General features: G+C 38.2%; 1 protein-coding gene across 1 annotated transcript; it reads right to left on the reverse strand.

Moving 5' to 3' along the window:
• Nucleotides 1–7,268: 7,268 nt before the first annotated feature.
• LOC145049510 (uncharacterized) lies at nucleotides 7,269–21,577 on the reverse strand. The gene is made up of 6 exons (XM_078997905.1): nucleotides 21,399–21,577; nucleotides 21,114–21,343; nucleotides 9,334–9,542; nucleotides 8,971–9,261; nucleotides 7,537–7,589; nucleotides 7,269–7,464 (listed from the first exon to the last, which is right to left on the reverse strand). Exons 1-6 carry the CDS (start codon nucleotides 21,575–21,577, stop codon nucleotides 7,269–7,271), a joined length of 1,158 nt encoding a protein of 385 aa, XP_078854031.1.
• Between the last annotated feature and the right edge of the window lie 376 nt (nucleotides 21,578–21,953).

Consider the following 21,953-nt stretch of genomic DNA (forward strand, 5'->3'; position numbering starts at 1 on the left):
CGATACTAGGTTTTATCGAAGGAAAATTGTTTTGAGAGTATCGAAGCGCTGTCCGAGTGCTGAGTCACCACCTTTCAGGTGAGTGCATAGTTACTTTCAGCTTACACATAGATATGAAGTATTTTATATAAATTACGTGCTATGTGTGCATATTATCTGAATACTTGCTATCTATGCTGGATGTACATTGTTATACATGTTTTCAATGATTTAAACTGTATATGTATTTTATATCTACGAAAATGTTGGGGTAAAACATGGGTAGATGTAATAGGTGATGTGTGATAAAATGATGAGAGGCCTCGATGTTGATGTTGTTGATTCTGTCATCTAGCGGAGTATGGATGACGACCACGGACTCTTCTAGACAGTCCAGTGGAACACTAGCAGGCTCGCAACCTGTAGGTGTTTGTGAACGATGTGTTCACCGGTGTACTCCATCCCCCACATGGTTGCCTTTAGGACATTTATTGCTGAGGAATCCCCTTAGCAGTAGTGTCCGTCCCGATGATGATCCTTAGGCTAGGTCCCTTATGATAGGTGTTTAGGGACGTAAAGTGAGGATAACGGGAACGGGTAATCGGGTTATTGTTGATTGATGAAATTAATAAACTTATTTATTGTGGGTTGAAAACCCTATGTGCTCACCAGGATCCTAAGCCTGACCCACTCAGTTTCTTGTATTACAGGTAGTGGCGCATGAGCATAGATATGATGTTGGACGAGGGATTACGGATATAGGCCTGTAGATATGAAATAATGTAGTAAGGTTTATATTGTACTGTTTATGCTTTTGATCTGTACGAACATGACATCCCAAGTCTTTTAATGAAATACATTTCTATGGAAATGCTTTTGATAAATCTTTATCATATTTTGTTTTGGGACAAATTCCGCAATACTTTCATTTAAAATGTTACTCTGATTTTCAAACAAAGCATAAACAAACCGGTCTTTTCTGGCCGTGATTATGTGGATGTCACAGCATACCAACCCGATGGTTGATTAGGCTCGAGGGTATTCCATCCCGAGGATGAGAGGACCCGTTGTATGTTGACATTCCAACCCGATGGTTGATTGGGGCTTGGGGTATTCCAACCCGATGGTTGACTGGACCCATAGTATATTGGCATTCCAACCTGATGATTGATTGAGCCTAGGGTATTCCAACCCGATGGTTGATTGAACCCAAAATGTTGTTATTGTATATGTTATCTGTTTATGTGTTGGTACTTTGGGGGAACTCACTAAGCGTTGACTTACAGTTTTGGGTTATGTTTCTGGTACTTCGGATGACCACGGGATGGTGAAGGTGTGACCGTACACATCCTCTTTGTTTATGACTTATGATTTTGGGAAACTCTGATGTTTGAAAATGCTTTGAAAACTATTACTGTAAACAATTTATGAATTTGGGTTGGTTTTAAAAGTTTAAATTTCTTGTGATTTTAAGGGTGTTACACTTTATCCCCTCCACAACCTCCATCTCTATCTCTAGTTAGGGTTTTCAGCCGCCACACTACCTACATCTGAACTCCGATCATCTCCAATCTGGGCCGAGAAGGGTACACCCTGCATCTGGATTCTAAAAAGAAGATATCTCCATCGAAGAAGGGAAATCCTAAGGTTTTCGCCTCTTTGTCTCATTCTTTTGCTGGTACAACTGTTGGAGAAAGCGAAGGGCGAAGTGGTGGCCTAACAATGTGGGTGGTGGTTTCCGAAAGTGGGTCTGACGGTGGTTGATCTTGAAGGGGACGATTTGTGGTTGTCGGACGATTCTTGGCTCTTGGAATGCATGATGATTGTTTTTTTTTTTACATGAGATAAAAGGTATAGGGGGAGAGATAAGAGGGGTGAGTGGGTGAGATTTTTATTCTTTATTTATTTTTAATTAGAATAATAATAAAATAGTTAAAAGAAATTAAAAAAAGAAGAATAATTTAAGGGTATATTCGTCATTTCAGGTAGGATATGGACCAAAACTACCACAAATGTGAACTATAGGGACTAAAATCACACAAGGTATTCAAAATTGGACCACTGATGCACCACCAAACTTTTTTGGGCTAAAGTCACAGAATTTTGACAACCATGGGGACCATTTTTGCGATTTTTTCTTTTTGAAGTAGAGATCTTCTCGAACAACATTCTCGAAAATCAAAACTTACAATCTTGAAAAATGAAAAGACAATTAAGTTTTGTACCTTTTTCATAGTAGATGTAGGACATAATTCGTGCAGGGTGCTCGGAGCTTCTAGCGTTTGTCGAATTTTTTGCTTACATTTTCCATATGAAAAGGTGTGCAATTAGTAGATTAGGTGCATAACATTTTCTTGATAAGATTTTTATATGCTTCGAAAATCTTGAATAACTTTGAAATTGTTTTGCAAAGATATGAACTTTTTCAACAAGTATATTTTCGAAAAAAGATTTAACATAAATTGGTTTCAGAAAATTTGTCTTTGAAAAACTGTCGAAAATACGGTAACAAACATTATTTTATGAATTATCAAAAAAGTTATTATGATTTTTCTTTGTATTTTACAACATCACCTAGTATATGATGTTAATTTAACGGTAAATGTGCAAATGTACTCGAATCCATTATAGAGACCAATTGACTGGTGCAACCAAAAATATATAGGTAAACATGTGAGCTCTTGGCTCGACATACCTAACACATCTAGAGAGTCTATTCATTTGCATAACGTCCTCGTCAAGAGGTCATAACTGATCCACCATTTATGAATCAACAATTTTTATTTAGGGTAGACAGTCAAAAATATTTTATTAAAGCTCATAAATTTTTGTTAGATGACTGAGAATAATACTAACTTATCTAACTTTAAAAGATGAGTGTTCCAAAAAAATAAAAAATACATATGATGGTGTGCAAATTATGGATCTCCGAGGCCCTTTTAAGGAAAATAGTTTAGTAAATTTTTTAGACGAGGATGTAGTGCGACTTTATCTTATAGATTGGTTGAAGTATGGTTTTATGGAGCATGTGGTTGTCGTTAGGGATATCATATCCCGAGCAAATAAATGAGGTTGACTTGTCGACGATGTCACCTAAATGTCTAAGAAAATGAGATTTTTGCATTGTCATTATGTTTTGAGTTCCATAGTTGTGTTTCAAATATGCGACTTACAAGGTCCGAGTGCGTCAAAGTTATATTTTAGAATAATCTAACATTTTTATGTGAGATTACCAGTCCAAAATCAATGTAAGATATTATATTCATTTTCGTGAGTTAGCTATAACCAGGGAAGAACCCCGCTTTGCGGGATTGAATTGTATTTCATTCTATTTCTTTTGAAAGAAAAATGTGATAGATTACAATTCTTTCAAACTCTTTAAGAATAAAATCTATTATCAAAATTTTAATCACAACCAAGACAGTTTTCCTCACCTCAGTCGGTGGTCCTAATGATGAATCAATCATAATATATTGTTCAACCTATAAAGAGTACAAAACACAAAAAATATTGTCATTTGAAGGTGCCACCTGGAAATAAGTTGTAAATGCTACAACCAACAATCCAAATCTGATCATTTTTCCTTCAAGGGCAATTACAATGGCAGTGCTATCTCATGGTCAAATAATTCATTTTAGTTGCCACCTACAAAAAAAAATGAATGTTCATAAGAAAAAGTTTAGAACGCATCACACTTGGTCATTTTGTTTAATATCAATGCCATTATAATTTTATGTTAAGTCGAATGTCAAAGAGATTGGATATATATTAAAGCATTATGAATAAATTAAAGATGAAGTAATGTAGTTACATTACTTTTTATCAGCAAGCACTGCCACCATTTGCGAAAATCAAATCCATTAACCTCATCTACGAAATTAAGCCAAACCTTTATCTACTCTTTGAAAAAGTGATTATCCTTTGGTTCCCTCATTTAGTCTCATTTGAAATGGTTAGTTCAGTCTAGAAAAAGAAACAGAAAAATATCTTATGTAAAAAAAAACACTTTATCCGGTCAGAGATCTATATGCATGAGAAGCTTTCTGCGTGACAGTCCTAAATGAACAGTTATGTGAGCACAACATATAATGTAAACTCTATTATATAAGTATACCATTATAACAGGTAATTGGATATTTTAATGCTAACTGTTTATATCAAAGAATACTTGTTGGTTGTGTCGTATCCTCCACCAAAAAACAAATCCATACCTGAAAAGTAGCAAACAAAAACACCACTGGCTTGTTCCAAATGCTAAAGGATATGTCCCTGTAAATGGAAGGTTATTTTAGTAAATTCAACCAAATGAAAAGGCATTTGACTTGAAAGATTAAGGTTTAAAGTTTTTTATTAAAGAGATCACGCAAATGTGAGTTGGGTCAAGTTAGCCAACACTTGTGGAATTGGTCCTCTTAGACTGTTGTTATTTAGCCTCTTGGTATAGTTCAAACTCCAAAAGTTCAATAAACTAAAATCATCATAGGTGATTATTAAAAAAAAGGTAAATAAGTAATTTTACTACTTAAAAATATTGTAAGGTGTTAATATTAGTTAAGTAAGGACGTCAATTTTATCCTTGTAGGAGTTGATAAAAGTAAAAAAAAAACAACTAAACTTGTTTCAAAGGAGACATATTACCAGTTACAACAGCTGATGAAGAACCTCCAGAAGCAATATGGACAGCTTTCTCAGCAGCTAGAGACTCAATAAATGAGGGAACACTGTGATGTTGTCAAGATCCATGTCTACCATACCCCCAACAGAGCACCCAACCAACATCTTTCAAATAAAAAAACAATAAATCATATCAGTGGAAATATTGTTAAAACTGTTTGTTGGAATATAAGAGTAAAACGGTCATTAAAGTTAAGAAAGGGGACAAAAAGTGTTACCAAAGGTGATTTTAGGGGCAAAATGCTCATGTTAAATGAACTTCACACCACAACGGAATTTTTTTTACCAGACTGCAACAAATAGCAATGTTCTTTTACTTTTTACTTTCATTTATTCATGTATTGTAGCATCTTTGATTAAAAATTAAAAAAATTAAAAAAAAATACCTGAAATCGCTTTAATGCAATGGTAAGCACATTTGGCGCTTCCAACAATGTCAATTTCTTTTTGGCTTTCTCATAGGATTTACACCTATAAGTTAAAAAGTTAATAAATAAATAAATAAAAAGTTTTAAGGTAAGATTAGATGAGAGATTTTGAACAAACCTGCTGCATTTGTACTTTTTTTCACCATCTAGTACTTCAGTGCATGTAAGCTTCTTCAAGAGTTGCTATATCACCTTCAGTTTCAACAGTGAGATCCATCATCCGCTCATGTCGCTATGATTTTCCACCACATTTCATGCACTTTATCTACAATTCAAAAGCCACAGTAGCTTTAGAAATTAGAAGCTTCTTGTGTTTTAGATAAAGATGATTTGAAGTAGTTAATAAAAGACATTGTTACCTTAGATCTTAGATAACCACCAAATGTAAGTCCGATTAGAGTTGTTTCTTCTTCTAAGGAGTTGGAAGATTTTGTTCCAGCTTCCTTAAGACTGTCGGATTGCAAAGTATCAATAGCATACCTGTAATAACATCACTTGATAACTGAGTCAACTAAGTCAACTCACTAAGAGACTATTACAACAATTTAAATGGCATAAACCATAAATGCAAAAGTATAAGTCACTTTACCTTAAAAATTCATGTGCATCTTCTTCTTTCCCATGGCCAAGATTGCTTCATCGGAAGACCTTCAATCGATCATCATTTTTCAGAATTTCTGATAATCGATCATCGTTTTTCCAGAATTTCTAATAATCGATCTTTGCAAGTCGATGCTGATAGAAGCATGAAAGGGAAAGAGAAGTACAGGTACCGATTCAAAGTAAATCATATACCTCAACGTTGTGGCTGCCTTTGACCCCATCATTCCTTCTTGCTCATCTAAGATTGCTAGGATTTACTTCAATCTCAATGTGAAACCTCTGTATATCCAACCTGAGAAAGCAGCAGACAATTTAGATTTTATTTGGGCTTATCAAGTAAGCGAAGAAACCAACCGCATCTTAATTATAATACAAAATTGGTGATGATGTTGAACAGGTAAGCAACAGACAAACCCTAGAAATTTAGAAAAAAGAAATCGAGTCGACATATGCGAAGAATATACCCGAGATTAGGTAAACCGATCGGGAAATCGGAACAGATCAAATTGCTTCGTTCTCTCGTTTGTGTCCTTCAGACGACAAATTAGAAGGGTGGAGAGGGTGGTCTGGAGTTGCTTCAGACGGAAGCCGGTGGAGGATCAAACCAAGGTGGGGAAGGTGAGTAGTAGAGGCAGAGAAGAAGAGAGAGGTATATGGACGGATGCTTATTGAGTCGGTGGACATTGAGTGTAGGTGGACACTAATCTCTTTTCCACTGGCTTCTGTAACATGTGTATTTGTAATCACTTCCATATATCAACAAAAAAATTAAAAAGCGGTTAACAATGATCCAGAGGAAAGCAAAAAACAAAAAAAAATCCCCACCACCAATGAGAAGCAAGTCCTGTTCAGTTGCCACTTCAAAATTAGTATATATATATATAATATAGATAAAATTACAAAAATGATCCCTGTGGTTTGTCAAAAGTAACAAACTTAGTCCCTATCTATTTTTTTTGATGCATTTGGCCATTGTGGTTTGTAAAAGTTGCATTGGAGGTCCTTTTTCATAACACTGTCAATTTGTAGCCGTTTGGGATGGGATGTCATGTATTAGATTCTTAATGTAATGTATGGTTTTGGTTAATCAGTTTAATAGTATTTTGTCTTATGTTAATTATAAAGCATTGTTTTTTTTATTATTGATCAGGAATATTGGAATGGAATGGAAAAAGTTGTGTCCATTTATCAAAGATTGGAATGGAATGAGAAAAATACAAGATAAAAACCCTATAAGTAAACAATGGAATGGAATGTGTTTTGGTTATTTATCAAACAATGGAATGGAATGAGTTTTGGACATTATCAAACAATGGAATGGAATGAGTTTGGTCATTATTAAACAATGGAATGGAATGAGAAACACACCATATCAAAACATGATAACTGAGATCATTATAACCAGAAATGTAGCATGACATACGGCTAGTATCAACTTAATTACATCACTAATTTAGGTAGTTGCAAAAAGATGTAATTATCTAGATTAAACATGTTTTAACAAAAGCATCAATACAAGTTTATAATCTTAAACAAAAGGTAGCCAAATAAATTGATTAGTCATGCTTTCATCTGTATCCAACTTCACTTAGGTCCTACTTGAGGCTTTTTTCCCTTGTCTATCTTCTTTGCTCTTAACCCACCCATGACATCTTCACTTGATCCACCCACTGAACCTTGACTTGTTCCACCAACTGCATCTTTACTTGATCCACCCACACCACCTTGAATTGATCCACCCACTGCTCTCTGACTTGACCCCCCTTGCCCCTTACATGTTCTAGAGTTATGTCCTTTGTTATGACACTTGGAACAAGTAACAGTCAAGAATTTCCTAGATAGGTTTTTTTACTGGTTAGTAGGCTCATCTATAGCCCTCCTCCTCTTTTTCTTGGGCCTTCCAACCTACAAAAATATTAAGGAAATCTTAAAACTAGATGAATAAGAAACTATGTTAACTAACATTCAACTTACTTGTGTGTGATGTGTAGGTGGTATAAGAGTGGTTGGACATCTAGATTTTGGCCACATGCTCCTGTCATTGATTGGATTTATTTTGTTAGAGTACATTGCCCTCCATGTTTCTAGCTTATAACAAGGATGCACCCAATATTCAGGTTGTTGGGCTTTTTCACCATTTTGAATATGTTCCCATATTGCACAAACTCCATGCCTGCAGACTATCCGTGTTATCTCCCAGTACCTACAACTACATGTACCCTCTTTCAAGTTGACCACATACTGATCAAACATCATACCAGTCACTTGATATTTTCTAGAACCACAGAAGAGTGCCTTATATTTGCTTGCAACTGTTTTGATTGTGTCAAGTATAGTAGTTGCAGTAGGGGTTAATATGATGGGTTTTGGTCATAAGACATCCTATGTGCTCATACAAACCCTAATGCTTGGATCTAGGTTTCTCTATTGTACATGCAAGTTATCCAAGACTATAAACCCTAATTCTAGCATTCAAATAATCATATTAACATGAGAATAGGTTTATAATGTTACCTTGATTGTTATGTAGTAATAACAATCCCAATTCCTCCTTGAATTGACTTTAGAAGGCTTAGAGTCACAAGTGTCACCCCTCTAATGGTTCACAAACACCATAAGCAAGAGGATGAAGAGGAGAGAGGATGGAGGCTTCCAAAATCGTGTGAAAACCCTAGCAAGAGGCTTGTCCACGTTTTTGGTCCTTAAAGGATCTATATATAGTGAGGCAATTAGGGTTATCTAACAAGGAAACCCTAATTTGGATGCTTAAGCCCTAAGCAACCCATGAAGCCCTTTTCTCAAGGCCTTGGAAGATTTCATATGGGCTTTCCCCATAGAATTTGTCCACCTTATAATAAAAGGCAATCCATGGCCCAAATTGCAATTATCTTATAATTACAATTTCAGTCCCTTAAGTTTAATTAATCTCTTTTAGTCACAAAACTAATTACTAATTAATTCTTGACTAATATTAATTAAACAATATGATTTCTCCTTTAATATATTATTCCCATAATATATTAATAAATCATATTTAATCCTTTCTCTCCATAATTCATCCTATCAAGTTGCTTTGGTGAAGGCAACCCAAAAGGACCATGCACCATCGGGTCAAGTACATACCAAAATAGTTATGGACTTAGACACTAATCCAACATAATAGACTTTTGCATTTATCAATTTCTTTTTGTACAATGCAATGTCTCTTCATCAAGTACACTCTTATGTACTCTAAACATGTAATTATAGGCTTGTCCCTTCCATGCTCTAGCTTAGAGTTGAATACTTCACACAAATTGTTTAAAAGACAATCTGAATGGGCTCTACCTGAGAAATGAGACCTAGCCCAATGAACTGGAGGAATATTACTTAGCCATTCAAGAGCCTTTGCACTGAAATCTTTGAATTCATCCATTGTCCTTTCAAAGTGCCTAATGGTTGTATTTGTAGCACACCTCCATAAGTGATCTCTAAACTCATCTCCCCTCCATTGCAACTTCATGTTTTCATGTATATGTCTCAAACACCATCTATGTTGTGCATTTGGAAACACTTTTGCTGTTGCCGGTATTATGCCCTACATATAATGTAATTTATAGTTAGTATTGTTACAAGCTTTAAAAGATACTTATGTTATATGTATTCATACCTTTTTTCTGTCAGATACAAAAGTGAAGTTGCACGATGCATCCAAATCCAAATCATCACCAAGGCATTCTAAGAACCATGTCCATGAACTTGTTGTCTCAGCTTCCACAACTGCATAAGCTAGTGGATATATTCCATTGTCGGAATCAAGACCTACAACTGTTAGAATTTGTCCAGGGTGTGGTACTTTCAAGAAACATCCATCCAATCCTAATAATTCCCTTTTTCCAGATTTGAACCCCAACTTAAGTTCTCCAAGACAAATGTATATCCTCTTGAAAATACGAGTTTGAACATCAGGATTTGTCACACCCCAAAACCAAGAACGGCGGAAATCGTTCTGGGGGCGGAGGACGTCATATAAAGTATCACAACACAGTATAACAGTAAATAAGCAAACAACATCATCCATTGCATTAAATATATAATTTTAATACAAGTGTGTTCTGTACAGTTATATACACCAAAATGTAAATCAAAATAATAAGATAAGTCTTGGCTGCGCTCCATCTTCTCAAAAGCTGGCCTCGGTACCTGTCTATTGTCGACCTAAGAATACAAGTTATTTTGAAAGAGTTTATCAGCATTAAGCTGGTGATTTCATAAGTATTTAGTGTCTGTGTTTGTTATTAAAACGTTTGAACATGTCTTAAGTGTAAGTTTGTAAAACGTATGTAAATGTTTGTAAGTGCTTGTAAAAGTTTGAATCTCTTTGAAAAACCTATATTTTCTATTAAAGTAGCCTTCTACCAAGGCTTAACTGTTTTGTATGTTCGTTTGTTGTAAAAGTGTGTAATTTCCCAAGTGTAACTATCATTAACAAAATATAGTTTGTACATTAATGTTTAAGTGAAATAATCACTAAATATATGTAAGGGGTAAATTATTGTAGTACTGTAGTGTTGTATTATAGGAACTACTGCTGTACTAACTACCTTAAACCGGATTTATATTAAGGTATCATGTAATTAATTATACCATACTATCAACTGGATAAACCACGACAAATGTAGGTCGTAAAAAGAAATGATGTTTGGCACCCGCAGACCTGCAGGTCCGGCTGTAGCTAGCAGCAAGGTGTAGGATAGTCAATCCAGTATAGATCTATACGCAAACTCATGCTCTCCCTTCAAGAGACTTTGGCTACAACTCGGGCCATGACATTTAAGTCATGCTCCGATTCATATCACAATAATTAACATATTCATGTATATGTAATGTAATGAATTGTTCTAGTATAGTTTTATATGTTCTCCTTCTAGTATAGTTGTATATGTTCTCTTTCTAGTATAGTTGTATATGTTCTCTTTCTAGTATAGTTGTATACGTTCTCTTTCTAGTATAGTTGTATATGTTCTCTCCCTAGTATAGTTGTATATGTTCTCTTCCTAGTATAGTTGTATATGTTCTCTTTCTAGTATAGTTGTATATGTTCTCATAGTAATAAGTATTGACTCATGAATGAACTGACTAGTCGGTTCATTCATGAGTCAATACTTATTACTATGAGAACATATACAACTATACTAGAAAGAGAGCATATACAACTATACTAGGAAGAGAACATATACAACTATACTAGGGAGAGAACATATACAACTATACTAGAAAGAGAACGCATACAATTATACTAGAAAGAGAACATATACAACTATACTAGAAAGAGAACATATACAACTATACTAGAAGGAGAACATATACAACTATACTAGAACAGTTCATTACATTACATATACATGAATACGTTAATTATTGTGATATGAATCGGAGCATGACTTAAATGTCATGGCCTGAGTTGTAGCCAGAGTCTCTTGAAGGGAGAGCGTGAGTTTGCGTATAGATCTATACTGGATTGACTATCCTACACCTTGCTGCTAGCTACAGCCGGACCTGCAGGTCTGCGGGTGCCAAACGTCATTTCTTTTTACGACCTACATTTGTCGTTGTTTATCCAGTCGATAGTATGGTACAATTAATCACATGATACCTTAATATAAATCCGGTTTAAGGTAGTTAGTACAACAGTAGTTCCTATAATACAACACTACAGTACTACAATAATTTACCCCTTACATATATTTAGTGATTATTTCACTTAAGCATTAATGTACAAACTATATTTTGTTAATGATAGTTACACTTGGGAAATTACACACTTTTACAACAAACGAACATACAAAACAGTTAAGCCTTGGTAGAAGGCTACTTTAATAGAAAATATAGGTTTTTCAAAGAGATTCAAACTTTTACAAACACTTACAAACATTTACATACATTTTACAAACTTACACTTAAGTCATGTTCAAACGTTTTAATAACAAACACTGACACTAAATACTTATGAAATCACCCGCTTAATGCTGATAAACTCTTTCAAAATAACTTGTATTCTCAGGTCGACAGTAGACAGGTACCGAGGCCAACTTTTGAGAAGATGGAGCGCATCCAAGACTCATCTTATTATTTTGATTTACATTTTGGTGTCTATAACTGTATAGAACACACTTGTATTAAAATTATATATTTAATGCAATGGATGATGTTGTTTGCTTATTTACTGTTATACTGTGTTGTGATACTTTACATGACGTCCTGCGCTCCAGAACGATTTCCGCCGTTCTTGGTTTTGGGGTGTGACAGATTGGTATCATAGCATTGTTTATAGTGAATTAAGTATTAACCCATAAAAGATATACTAAACTATAAACCCATTTGGGATTAAAGCACTCTGACCAAGAGTCTATACTTTAAATATTAAAATATTTAATTAAGTATACTAGTCTGCATTCATACTAAAATCAGTGTCACAATGACAAGAACAAAAGTATTACGATTGTTAAATATCACAAGTGAGCTCGGGGATGTATGGTCAGTCCTGGGAATGGCATAGCCTGATCAACTATGCTGGTCCGAGGAGTGATTAGCATATGCCCTAGAATGGTTGTGATATGTTAACAAGTCTAAAAACTTACCAACGATACCACAAGAAGATCAGTAGAACCTAAACTTAAAATACTATAGGTGTATTTTGTACTACTAGCTACATATATACTATATTCTTATACCTCTCTTCTCGCGTAGATTTAAATGGCTGGATTCCATCACGGCGACCCGTACTTTCCAAATGAAGGCAATGTCGGGTGGATCGAAGCAGAGCCCGAAGATGAGCATCCAATCCCTTTGGATGATCACCTCGCAGAAGGCTTTTCTGATGGATCTGACTCTGAGCCTGAAGTCAACAACCTACCGCTAGTAGGTCAAGCCCCGAACAACAACCCCCGACCAGCTTTTCCAGGTCCTACACCCTTGTGGGCAACCAACTTGAATCGCTGGAGTGACGAACAGGGTCAACCCTTACATTACTTTGGAGACCGAAGCTTTTACAACGTCAACGAAGGTGGTTCTGCTAACCGAGCTCTGCCCGTCATTATCCGCAAAATAGCTCGTAATGTTGAGCAGGGTCGAGTAGCCATCAACCGGGTCATGGAGATTGATGCCAACTCTGGTGTCAACACAGTCCGCATCCGCCGTCTTGAAGAAGACATGGAACGGACCCGGAGAACCAATGAAACCCTGCAGCAACAGCTGGCTGCCTCCCGAGCTGAAGTCTTGGAACTTCGAGTCCGTCAGAGGGCTCAGGAGCGATACCTTCAGGAGGTGTTTCGTCAAGTGGCAGACCTCAGGGTTCGCCCGAGGATTTCCCACCGCCGTTAGAAGATGGCTAGTACATCTCTGTCTTTTGGTTAAGGAATAGCCTTTAATATCTGTGCTCTAAGTAGCACTTGTCTGTAAAATATTCCTAACTTTCAGTACTCTAATTAGGAATCTAAGAACTGTCAAACTTTTCCGTATGGTATGATGTAAGACCTACTGTTAGGTCGATTTTCCCTGAACTTATTACATCGGTAATACCAGTATTATTGACGTTTATCTAATCTGTGGGAAAAATCTGTACACTTGTGTTTTCCTACTAATATTCTTTGTTGTGATCTCAAACACTCATTCAAACTATTGGGCTATGGTTAGTTAGTCCATGTGTCACTCTCACCCCACTTACAAATTGATTCTTACCACTTTGTTTATCTTTATAAACTTATAGCTGAAAGATGCCTCCTCGCAAATCTCCCCGGAATAACCCTGCACCTCCACCGCCTCCTCCGCCTCCGGTCATCGATACCGCAGCCCTGAATGCTGCCGTAGCTGCAGCAGTGGCAACTGCCATGGCTCAGTATCACTCTACTGACGCCAGCAGAGGTGGAGCCCCTGTTAACTCCATTCCGGTTGAAACCCCTGTGCGCTCGAGAGAGTGCTCCTACAAGGATTTCACCAACTGTAAGCCGATGTCCTTCCATGGCACCGGCGGAGTCATTGCCCTCTCGCAATGGTTCGAGAAGACTGAATCAGTCTTTGAAAACTATTCATGCCCTGTTACGAGCAAAGTCAAATATGCCGCATGCACCTTTGAAGGAAAAGCCCTGACGTGGTGGAACGGCCACGTTAAAGCGCTGACTCTCGTAGTGGCGAATGATATGGGATGGGAAACCATGAAGGACCTCATGATTGAGGAATACTGCCCGAGGGGCGAAATCCAGAAATTGGAGCAGGAGCTTTGGAGCCTGACCATGAAGGGTACCAACGTAGTCGCTTATACCGCCAGATTCAACGAATTGGTGGCTCTCTGCCCCAATATGGTTCCCACTGAAGGGAAAAAGATCGAAACGTACATATGGGGGCTAGTGCCTCCGTATCAGGGGAATGTCCTATCATCAAACCCCGCTACCTTCGACAGTGCCAAGCGACTGGCACAACGACTCATTGACCATGGAGTCAAAACCCCTACAACAACAACCACCCTAGCCATCCCGGAACCCTCCAAACCCGCTGACACTAAGCGGAAGTTCTGGGAAGACAAGAAGAAACAGCGAGCTGCCAAAAAGCAGCAAGTTGTGGCTGTGCATGCCGCAATAACCCCTGCTGCTACTACTGCTCCAGAGAGGTAGTATGCTGGAAGTTTGCCTAAGTGCAACAAATGCAACTTCCACCACAATGGCCCCTACCGTGTAATGCAGTGCTCTAACTGCAACAGGAAAGGACACACCGTCCGTTTCTGTAAATCCCCGGCGAGGCCGATCACCCAAGTCCCCGGCTTTGGCACGAGCCCGACCTGCTATGGATGTGGTGTAGCAGGCCACTATAAGAGGGACTTCCCCAAAGCGAAGAATGCTGGAGGAGCAGGGAGGGTACTAGCAATAGGCCATGGGGAAGCAGTTGCTAACCCGACGGTGGTAACTGGTACGTTCCTCCTCGATAACTCCTATGCATGCATTCTGTTCGATAGTGGAGCGGAGCGAAGCTTCGTGAACCATAAATTTGCTCGCATGCTTAAGCAACAACCACACACACTTAAGGAACAATTCACAGTAGAAATGGCTAATGGAAAAACTGAAAGTACGAATAGCATATACTTAGGTTGTACCCTAACTCTAGATAACCATTCATTCCCAATCGACCTTATGCCGGTCTCAATAAAAAGCTTCGACGTTATCATCGACATGGACTGGTTAAGTCTTCATCGCGCTGACATCATGTGCTACGAGAAAGCAGTCCGTCTAAACCTCCCGTCTAATGAAACTCTTATTGTCTACGGCGACAAACCCGGTGCGAGTCTTCGTATAATATCAAGTATTCAAGCACAGAAGTATCTGCATAAAGAATACCATGCATTCCTTGCTCACGTCGTCGATACGAGCCTCAAAATGAAGGAACTAAAGAACATTCCAGTAGTGAGCGACTTTCCCGACATCTTCCCAGAAGAGCTACCAGGATTACCTCCGCAACGACAGGTCGAGTTCAGAATCGACTTAGTCCCAGGAGCTACCCCAGTAGCCAAGCCGCCCTACCGTTTAGCACCAGCAGAGATGCAGGAACTATCTGTTCAACTTAACGAACTGATCAACAAGGGCTTAATAAGACCCAGCTTCTCACCTTGGGGAGCACCGATCTTGTTCGTTAAGAAGAAAGACGGATCATTCTGTATGTGTATCGACTACAGAGAACTCAACAAACTAACAGTCAAAAATCGTTACCCTCTGCCTCGCATAGACGATCTATTTGACCAACTGCAAGGGGCAAGCTACGTTTCTAAAATTGATCTGAGATCCGGATATCACCAGTTACGAGTGCTAAAGGAGGATGTTCCGAAGACATCCTTCCGAACTCGTTACGGACACTACGAGTTCGTAGTGATGCCATTCGGATTGACCAATGCGCCCACAGTCTTCATGGATTTGATGAATAGAGTATGCCGACCTTACTTGGATCAGTTCGTCATTGTATTCATTGATGACATCCTGATCTACTCCCGAAGTAAGGAAGAGCATGGCGATCATCTGCAACAAGTTCTAGGAACGTTATGAGCGGAGAGGCTCTATGCGAAGTTCTCTAAGTGTGAGTTTTGGATACGAAGAGTCGAATTCTTAGGGCACGTGGTAAGTGAAGAGGGAATCCACGTGGACCCATCCAAAATTAAGGCCATTGAGAACTGGTCAGCACCGAAGACGCCTACAGAAATTCGGCAATTTTTAGGTCTCGCTGGCTACTACCGCAGGTTCATACAGAACTTCTCCCGAATTGTAAAACCTCTTACAACACTGACCCACAAAGGCGTGGCCTTCGACTGGGAAGAGAAACAGGAGAGAGCGTTCCAAACGCTCAAGCGAGCCTTATGCACCGCACCAATACTATCCCTCCCTGAAGGAATAGAAGACTTCGTAGTCTATTGCGATGCATTGAATCAAGGGCTCGGGTGTGTTCTGATGCAGTGAGGTAAGGTCATCGCCTACGCCTCGAGACAGTTGAAGACACACGAAGTTAACTACACGACCCACGATCTTGAACTAGGAGCAGTGGTGTTTGCTCTGAAGATCTGGAGACATTACTTGTACGGAACGAAAAGCACTATTTTTACCGACCACAAGAGTTTACAACACATATTCGATCAGAAGGAGCTCAACATGAGACAACGATAGTGGGTCGAGCTACTCAGTGACTACGAATGCGATATTCGTTATCATCTGGGTAAAGCCAACGTAGTAGCAGACACCCTAAGTCGGAAGGAATATTCTGGTCGCAGGGTCAAGTCATTGACAATGACCATCCATCACTTGTCTAAGCAAATTCAGGCGGCCCAACTTGAAGCCATGAAACCTGAAAATGTGACGAGTGAATCCCTTAGAGGAATGGATAAGAATTTAGAAGCCAAGGGTGGCGGAGCCTTATATTTCATGAACCGGATCTGGACACCGAAGCACGGTGGTTTCCGAGACTTGGTCATGACCAAAGCACACAACAATCGGTATTCCGTTCACCCAGGTCCAGATAAGATGTATCTGGATCTTAAAAAGCTATACTGGTGGCCTAATATGAAAGTAGAGATTGCTACCTTCGTAAGTAAATGCCTTACTTGCGCAAAGGTTAAGGTCGAGTACCAGAAGCCCTCCGGTTTACTACAACAACTAGAGATTCCAGAATGGAAGTGGGAGCAGATCACTATGGATTTCATAACCAAGTTGCCCAAGATAACGGGTGGACTTGATACCATATGGGTCATCGTCGATAGATTGAACAAGTCTGCACACTTCCTGCCTATCAAAGAAACTGACAAGATAGAGAAACTTACGAGAACATACATTAGGGAAATCGTACGGATACATGGTGTACCTATGTCCATTATCTCCGATAAAGATAGTAGGTTCACCTCAAGATTTTGGCAATCGCTACAACATTCCCTGGGAACAAGGCTGGACATGAGCACGACCTACCATCCACAGACCGACGAACAAAGTGAGAGAACCATCCAAACACTGGAAGATATATTGAGAGCCTGTGTGATTGACTTTGGAAAGGCATGGGATACTCATTTACCCCTTGTCGAATTTTCCTACAATAACAGTTATCACATGAGCATCAAGGCTGCTCCATTTGAAGCCCTCTACGGCCGAAAGTGCAGATCCCCTCTGTGTTGGGCTGAAGTGGGTGATACCCAATTAGCTAGGGGGCAAGTTTCTGACGGTACTCTTACAGGCCCGAAAATCATTCGGGAAACGACAGAGAAGATCGTTCAGATCCGTGAACGATTGAAAGCCTCTAGAGACCGACAGAAGAGCTACGCTGATAAGCGAAGAAAACCTTTGGAATTTCAGGTGGGAGACCGAGTCCTTTTCAAAGTCTCACCCTGGAAAGGCTTGGTACGCTTCAGTAAGCGTGGGAAGCTTAATCCAAGGTACATAGGGCCTTTCGAGATTCTCGCAAGAATCGGCCCCGTAGCTTACAAACTCAACCTACCCAACGAACTTCGTAACGTACATTCTACATTCCACGTATCTAACTTGAAAAAGTGTCTGTCCGACGAGACTCTTGTAATCCCACTCGACGAGATCGAGATCAACGAGAGCCTCAACTTTGTGGAAGAACCGGTAGAGATCATGGACCGTGAGGTCAAGCAGACGAAGCAAAGCCGTATCTCGATAGTGAAGGTTCGCTGGAACGCCAAGCGCGGGCCGGAATTCACTTGGGAGCGTGAGGATCAGATGAAACTGAAATATCCTCGTCTTTTTACTTAGTTGATTGTAACTACTTATTTGCTTAAATTCTAATTTCGGGACGAAATTCCTTCTAAGGAGGGGATGATGTGACAACCCGAAATTTCCATTTTGTACAAACATTATCAAGTCAATAGAAGCTAGACCAGTTACAGTGAATTTCAGACTTTTCCGAATAAGTTTGAGTATTTCAGGGTTTACATTTAAGGAGATATCAGGAGAGTGGATGCACATGGGTAAGTGAAACTCGAGTATTTCAAAACTTCATAATATTAGAGTTCATTTCCGGAATAATAATATTTTCTGCCAAAAATATCTCAGGACTATAAATAGAATTCTGAACCAAATTCATTCATTATTCGCATTTCCAACTAGAGAAAAACCATTTTCTCTCTCACGGATCTTCGGGTTTTTATCCCAAATCGTGAGTACACTTCTCTAGTTGTCTTATAATGCTTATAATGTGTTTAATAACTTAGATTACATAGCAAATCTGTGAGATTCGGGAGTTTACCCCCCAAGAACGTTCTTGGAGAGTAAACTCCTATATGTGGCTTAAATGCTACCTAGTCTTTTCCCCATGTTAGGTAACGAACTTAGGCTTGTATATAAGTGTGTTTAAGAGTAGAAAACAAACAAGAACACCAAGATTTGGGTGTTCACGGCCCAAGAAGTTCTTGGACCGTGATCTCCAAAAACAAAGGCCAAAGAGTGCCTAGTTCACTCCTAAAGCCTTGGACATTAGCCCCTATTTAATCCTAGTTAATTTGTGGACCTTAAAGCATCAAAAACCCATCCCCATGAGAGATTACGACCGTAATCTCTAAGGGAAATGGTTCATGGGCCGTGAACATGAAAGGAGGGTACCATAGTGTGCCTAATGCCTTCATTAGCCTTAGATAATTGTCTAAAACCTTTCCTAAATGAGTTTGGGACTTGAAAGCACAAAAATACCCATTCCCATATGAGTTTACGGCAGTAAACTCAAAGGGAAATGGCCTTTGGGCCGAAAACTCCAAAAAGGAGTGTATTAATGCCCTAAACTACCCAAAGGATTAAACCACCAAGTAGAACTTATTTTAGAAATCAAATAACACTTCAAAACACCAAATGCCATCAAGTTTGGGAGTTCACGGTCGTAAACTCAAGGATTTACGACCGTAAACTCCTTGTGTGGAGTTTATTGAAGAGTAAACACATATATAAGGCCCTTTGGAACTTTACACCCCTTTAGCCTTGTCCCACAACAACTTAGATGCAACCATTAGGACTTATAACACTTATACAAAGTGTTTACATGTTCTAGAGTGTCCCAACTTAATTTATTAGTTATTATTTGGCTAATTAGTTATATATATGCTCATTATATGATAACTAGGCTCGTGCGTGTGAACAAGTCTCCGTTTGCCACCTAGCACAGTATCCGACACTTCAATCCAATCCACTCACCACAAGTGAGTTCATACCCCTCTAATTAACCTTTGAAATACTTCTAAATGTTTTAAATGCTTTTATGGGGGGGGGGGATACAAGTTGAATATTATGGTTATTACATCAATCACATGTGATTAATAACCACAAAACCAATGATTTTATTACTGTTCAAACTGTTTTACTTCAAACTGTTTTACAAATCTTTTGCTTATCAAATACTTTTACTTAAACTTTGTTACTCTTATTATAAATTGCATGCCCATATATGTATAGTTATATAAGTAATGTTTAAAAGACTTAGGAAGGCTATCCACCTTGTTTCCTTTTCCTCGATTTGGATGTGGTCTGATAGGATATCAGGTACTCGTCCGAAGGTCGTTTAATTATTAATTATATATCATGTGTACATATATAGGCATAAAAGTACTTCTATATTCATTCGTACTAGTTACATCATTAGTAGGCTACCATCGGGGTAGCACATGATCATACTTATACTATTGCTAGATCAATGAGTCAGTTCATTCATGAGTCAATACTTATTACTATGAGAACATATACAACTATACTAGAAAGAGAACATATACAACTATACTAGGAAGAGAACATATACAACTATACTAGGGAGAGAACATATACAACTATACTAGAAAGAGAACGTATACAACTATACTAGAAAGAGAACATATACAACTATACTAGAAAGAGAACATATACAACTATACTAGAAGGAGAACATATACAACTATACTAGAAGGAGAACATATACAACTATACTAGAACAGTTCATTACATTACATATACATGAATACGTTAATTATTGTGATATGAATCGGAGCATGACTTAAATGTCATGGCCCGAGTTGTAGCCAGAGTCTCTTGAAGGGAGAGCGTGAGTTTGCATATAGATCTATACTGGATTGACTATCCTACACCTTGCTGCTAGCTACAGCCGGACCTGCAGGTCTGCGGGTGCCAAACGTCATTTCTTTTTACGACCTACATTTGTCGTTGTTTATCCAGTCGATAGTATGGTACAATTAATCACATGATACCTTAATATAAATCCGGTTTAAGGTAGTTAGTACAACAGTAGTTCCTATAATACAACACTACAGTACTACAATAATTTACCCCTTACATATATTTAGTGATTATTTCACTTAAGCATTAATGTACAAACTATATTTTGTTAATGATAGTTACACTTGGGAAATTACACACTTTTACAACAAACGAACATACAAAACAGTTAAGCCTTGGTAGAAGGCTACTTTAATAGAAAATATAGGTTTTTCAAAGAGATTCAAACTTTTACAAACACTTACAAACATTTACATACATTTTACAAACTTACACTTAAGTCATGTTCAAACGTTTTAATAACAAACACTGACACTAAATACTTATGAAATCACCCGCTTAATGCTGATAAACTCTTTCAAAATAACTTGTATTCTCAGGTCGACAGTAGACAGGTACCGATGCCAGCTTTTGAGAAGATGGAGCGCATCCAAGACTCATCTTATTATTTTGATTTACATTTTGGTGTCTATAACTGTATAGAACACACTTGTATTAAAATTATATATTTAATGCAATGGATGATGGTGTTTGCTTATTTACTGTTATACTGTGTTGTGATACTTTACATGACGTCCTGCGCTCCAGAATGATTTCCGCCGTTCTTGGTTTTGGGGTGTGACAGGATTTGGTTCATTACACACTTCTAGCTTCACTCTTGTACCTGGGTTATTGGTTTGTAACTCCGAACAGTAATCTCTCAGCAAATTATATTGCCTTTCGTAGTCACCATACAGTTGTTCCTTTGCAATTGATTTAGCCCTGAACACCTTCATTCTTGATATGCTTAATTCCAAATCCATTTGAAGCTCTTCTTGCAAGGCTTTTACTAGGATGCGAGGGTTGGAATCCACTTTTTGGAGAATAGTGCTTGCAAGATATCTAGATGTATGCCTTCACATTTCTACTTTGTAAGCATAAATGCTCATCAATAACTGTCTTCACCAACCATTGTTCCTCTTCCGTAGATCTAGAAATCTGAATAGCAAAAGGAGAAGAATCTTTTTGTGAAATTATAGTTTTGCTCTTCAATGTGGCTTTACTTACAGTGGAGGGCCCACCATCAGTGGAATCTGGAACCACCCCTTTACACTTGACTCTTAATCTCAATTTTTCATTTTTTGCCATGTGTAGGGCCCTCCTTGTTTTTATTGAAAGCATCTTCACGTGACCTTGTATATCTTTTTTGGTTTTAAAAGCTTGACCCACAAAAAATGGTGTAACATGAACTACCCCAGAAGAACAAGGCACCTTCTTGTTCAGGTTTTGTTTAACATTCTCTTCCTTAGGTCTTCCTCATATCCTGCACTTTCAAAGTCATCATTGTTGATCACACCTAAATCATCATCTTGATTTAAATCTAATTCTATGTTTGGACCTCGTCCAAACCATTCAACCTCATCCACACAACTGTGAAACTCTCTCATATCAACCTCCCAGTCATCTAAAATAGCTTCTGGGTCAACAATGTAGTCAGAATCATCATCTTCTTCTGTATGCTCTT

Source organism: Lactuca serriola, chromosome 5 (genome assembly GCF_051521515.1).
Source record: "Lactuca serriola cultivar US96UC23 chromosome 5, Lser_US96UC23_V15, whole genome shotgun sequence".
Classification (NCBI taxonomy): domain Eukaryota; kingdom Viridiplantae; phylum Streptophyta; class Magnoliopsida; order Asterales; family Asteraceae; genus Lactuca; species Lactuca serriola.

Bases quoted from the DNA above. Each gene is read 5' to 3' on its own strand.
- LOC145049510 (XM_078997905.1), bottom strand. From the start codon at position 21,577: ATGGCAAAAAATGAAAAATTGAGATTAAGAGTCAAGTGTAAAGGGGTG. The intron at 21,344-21,398 runs GTTGGTGAAGAC...AGAAATGTGAAG, and splicing joins TCTACGGAAGAGGAACAATG to GCATACATCTAGATATCTTG. The intron at 9,543-21,113 runs GTACAAGAGTGA...GGGAATTATTAG, and splicing joins GTTACAAACCAATAACCCAG to GATTGGATGGATGTTTCTTG.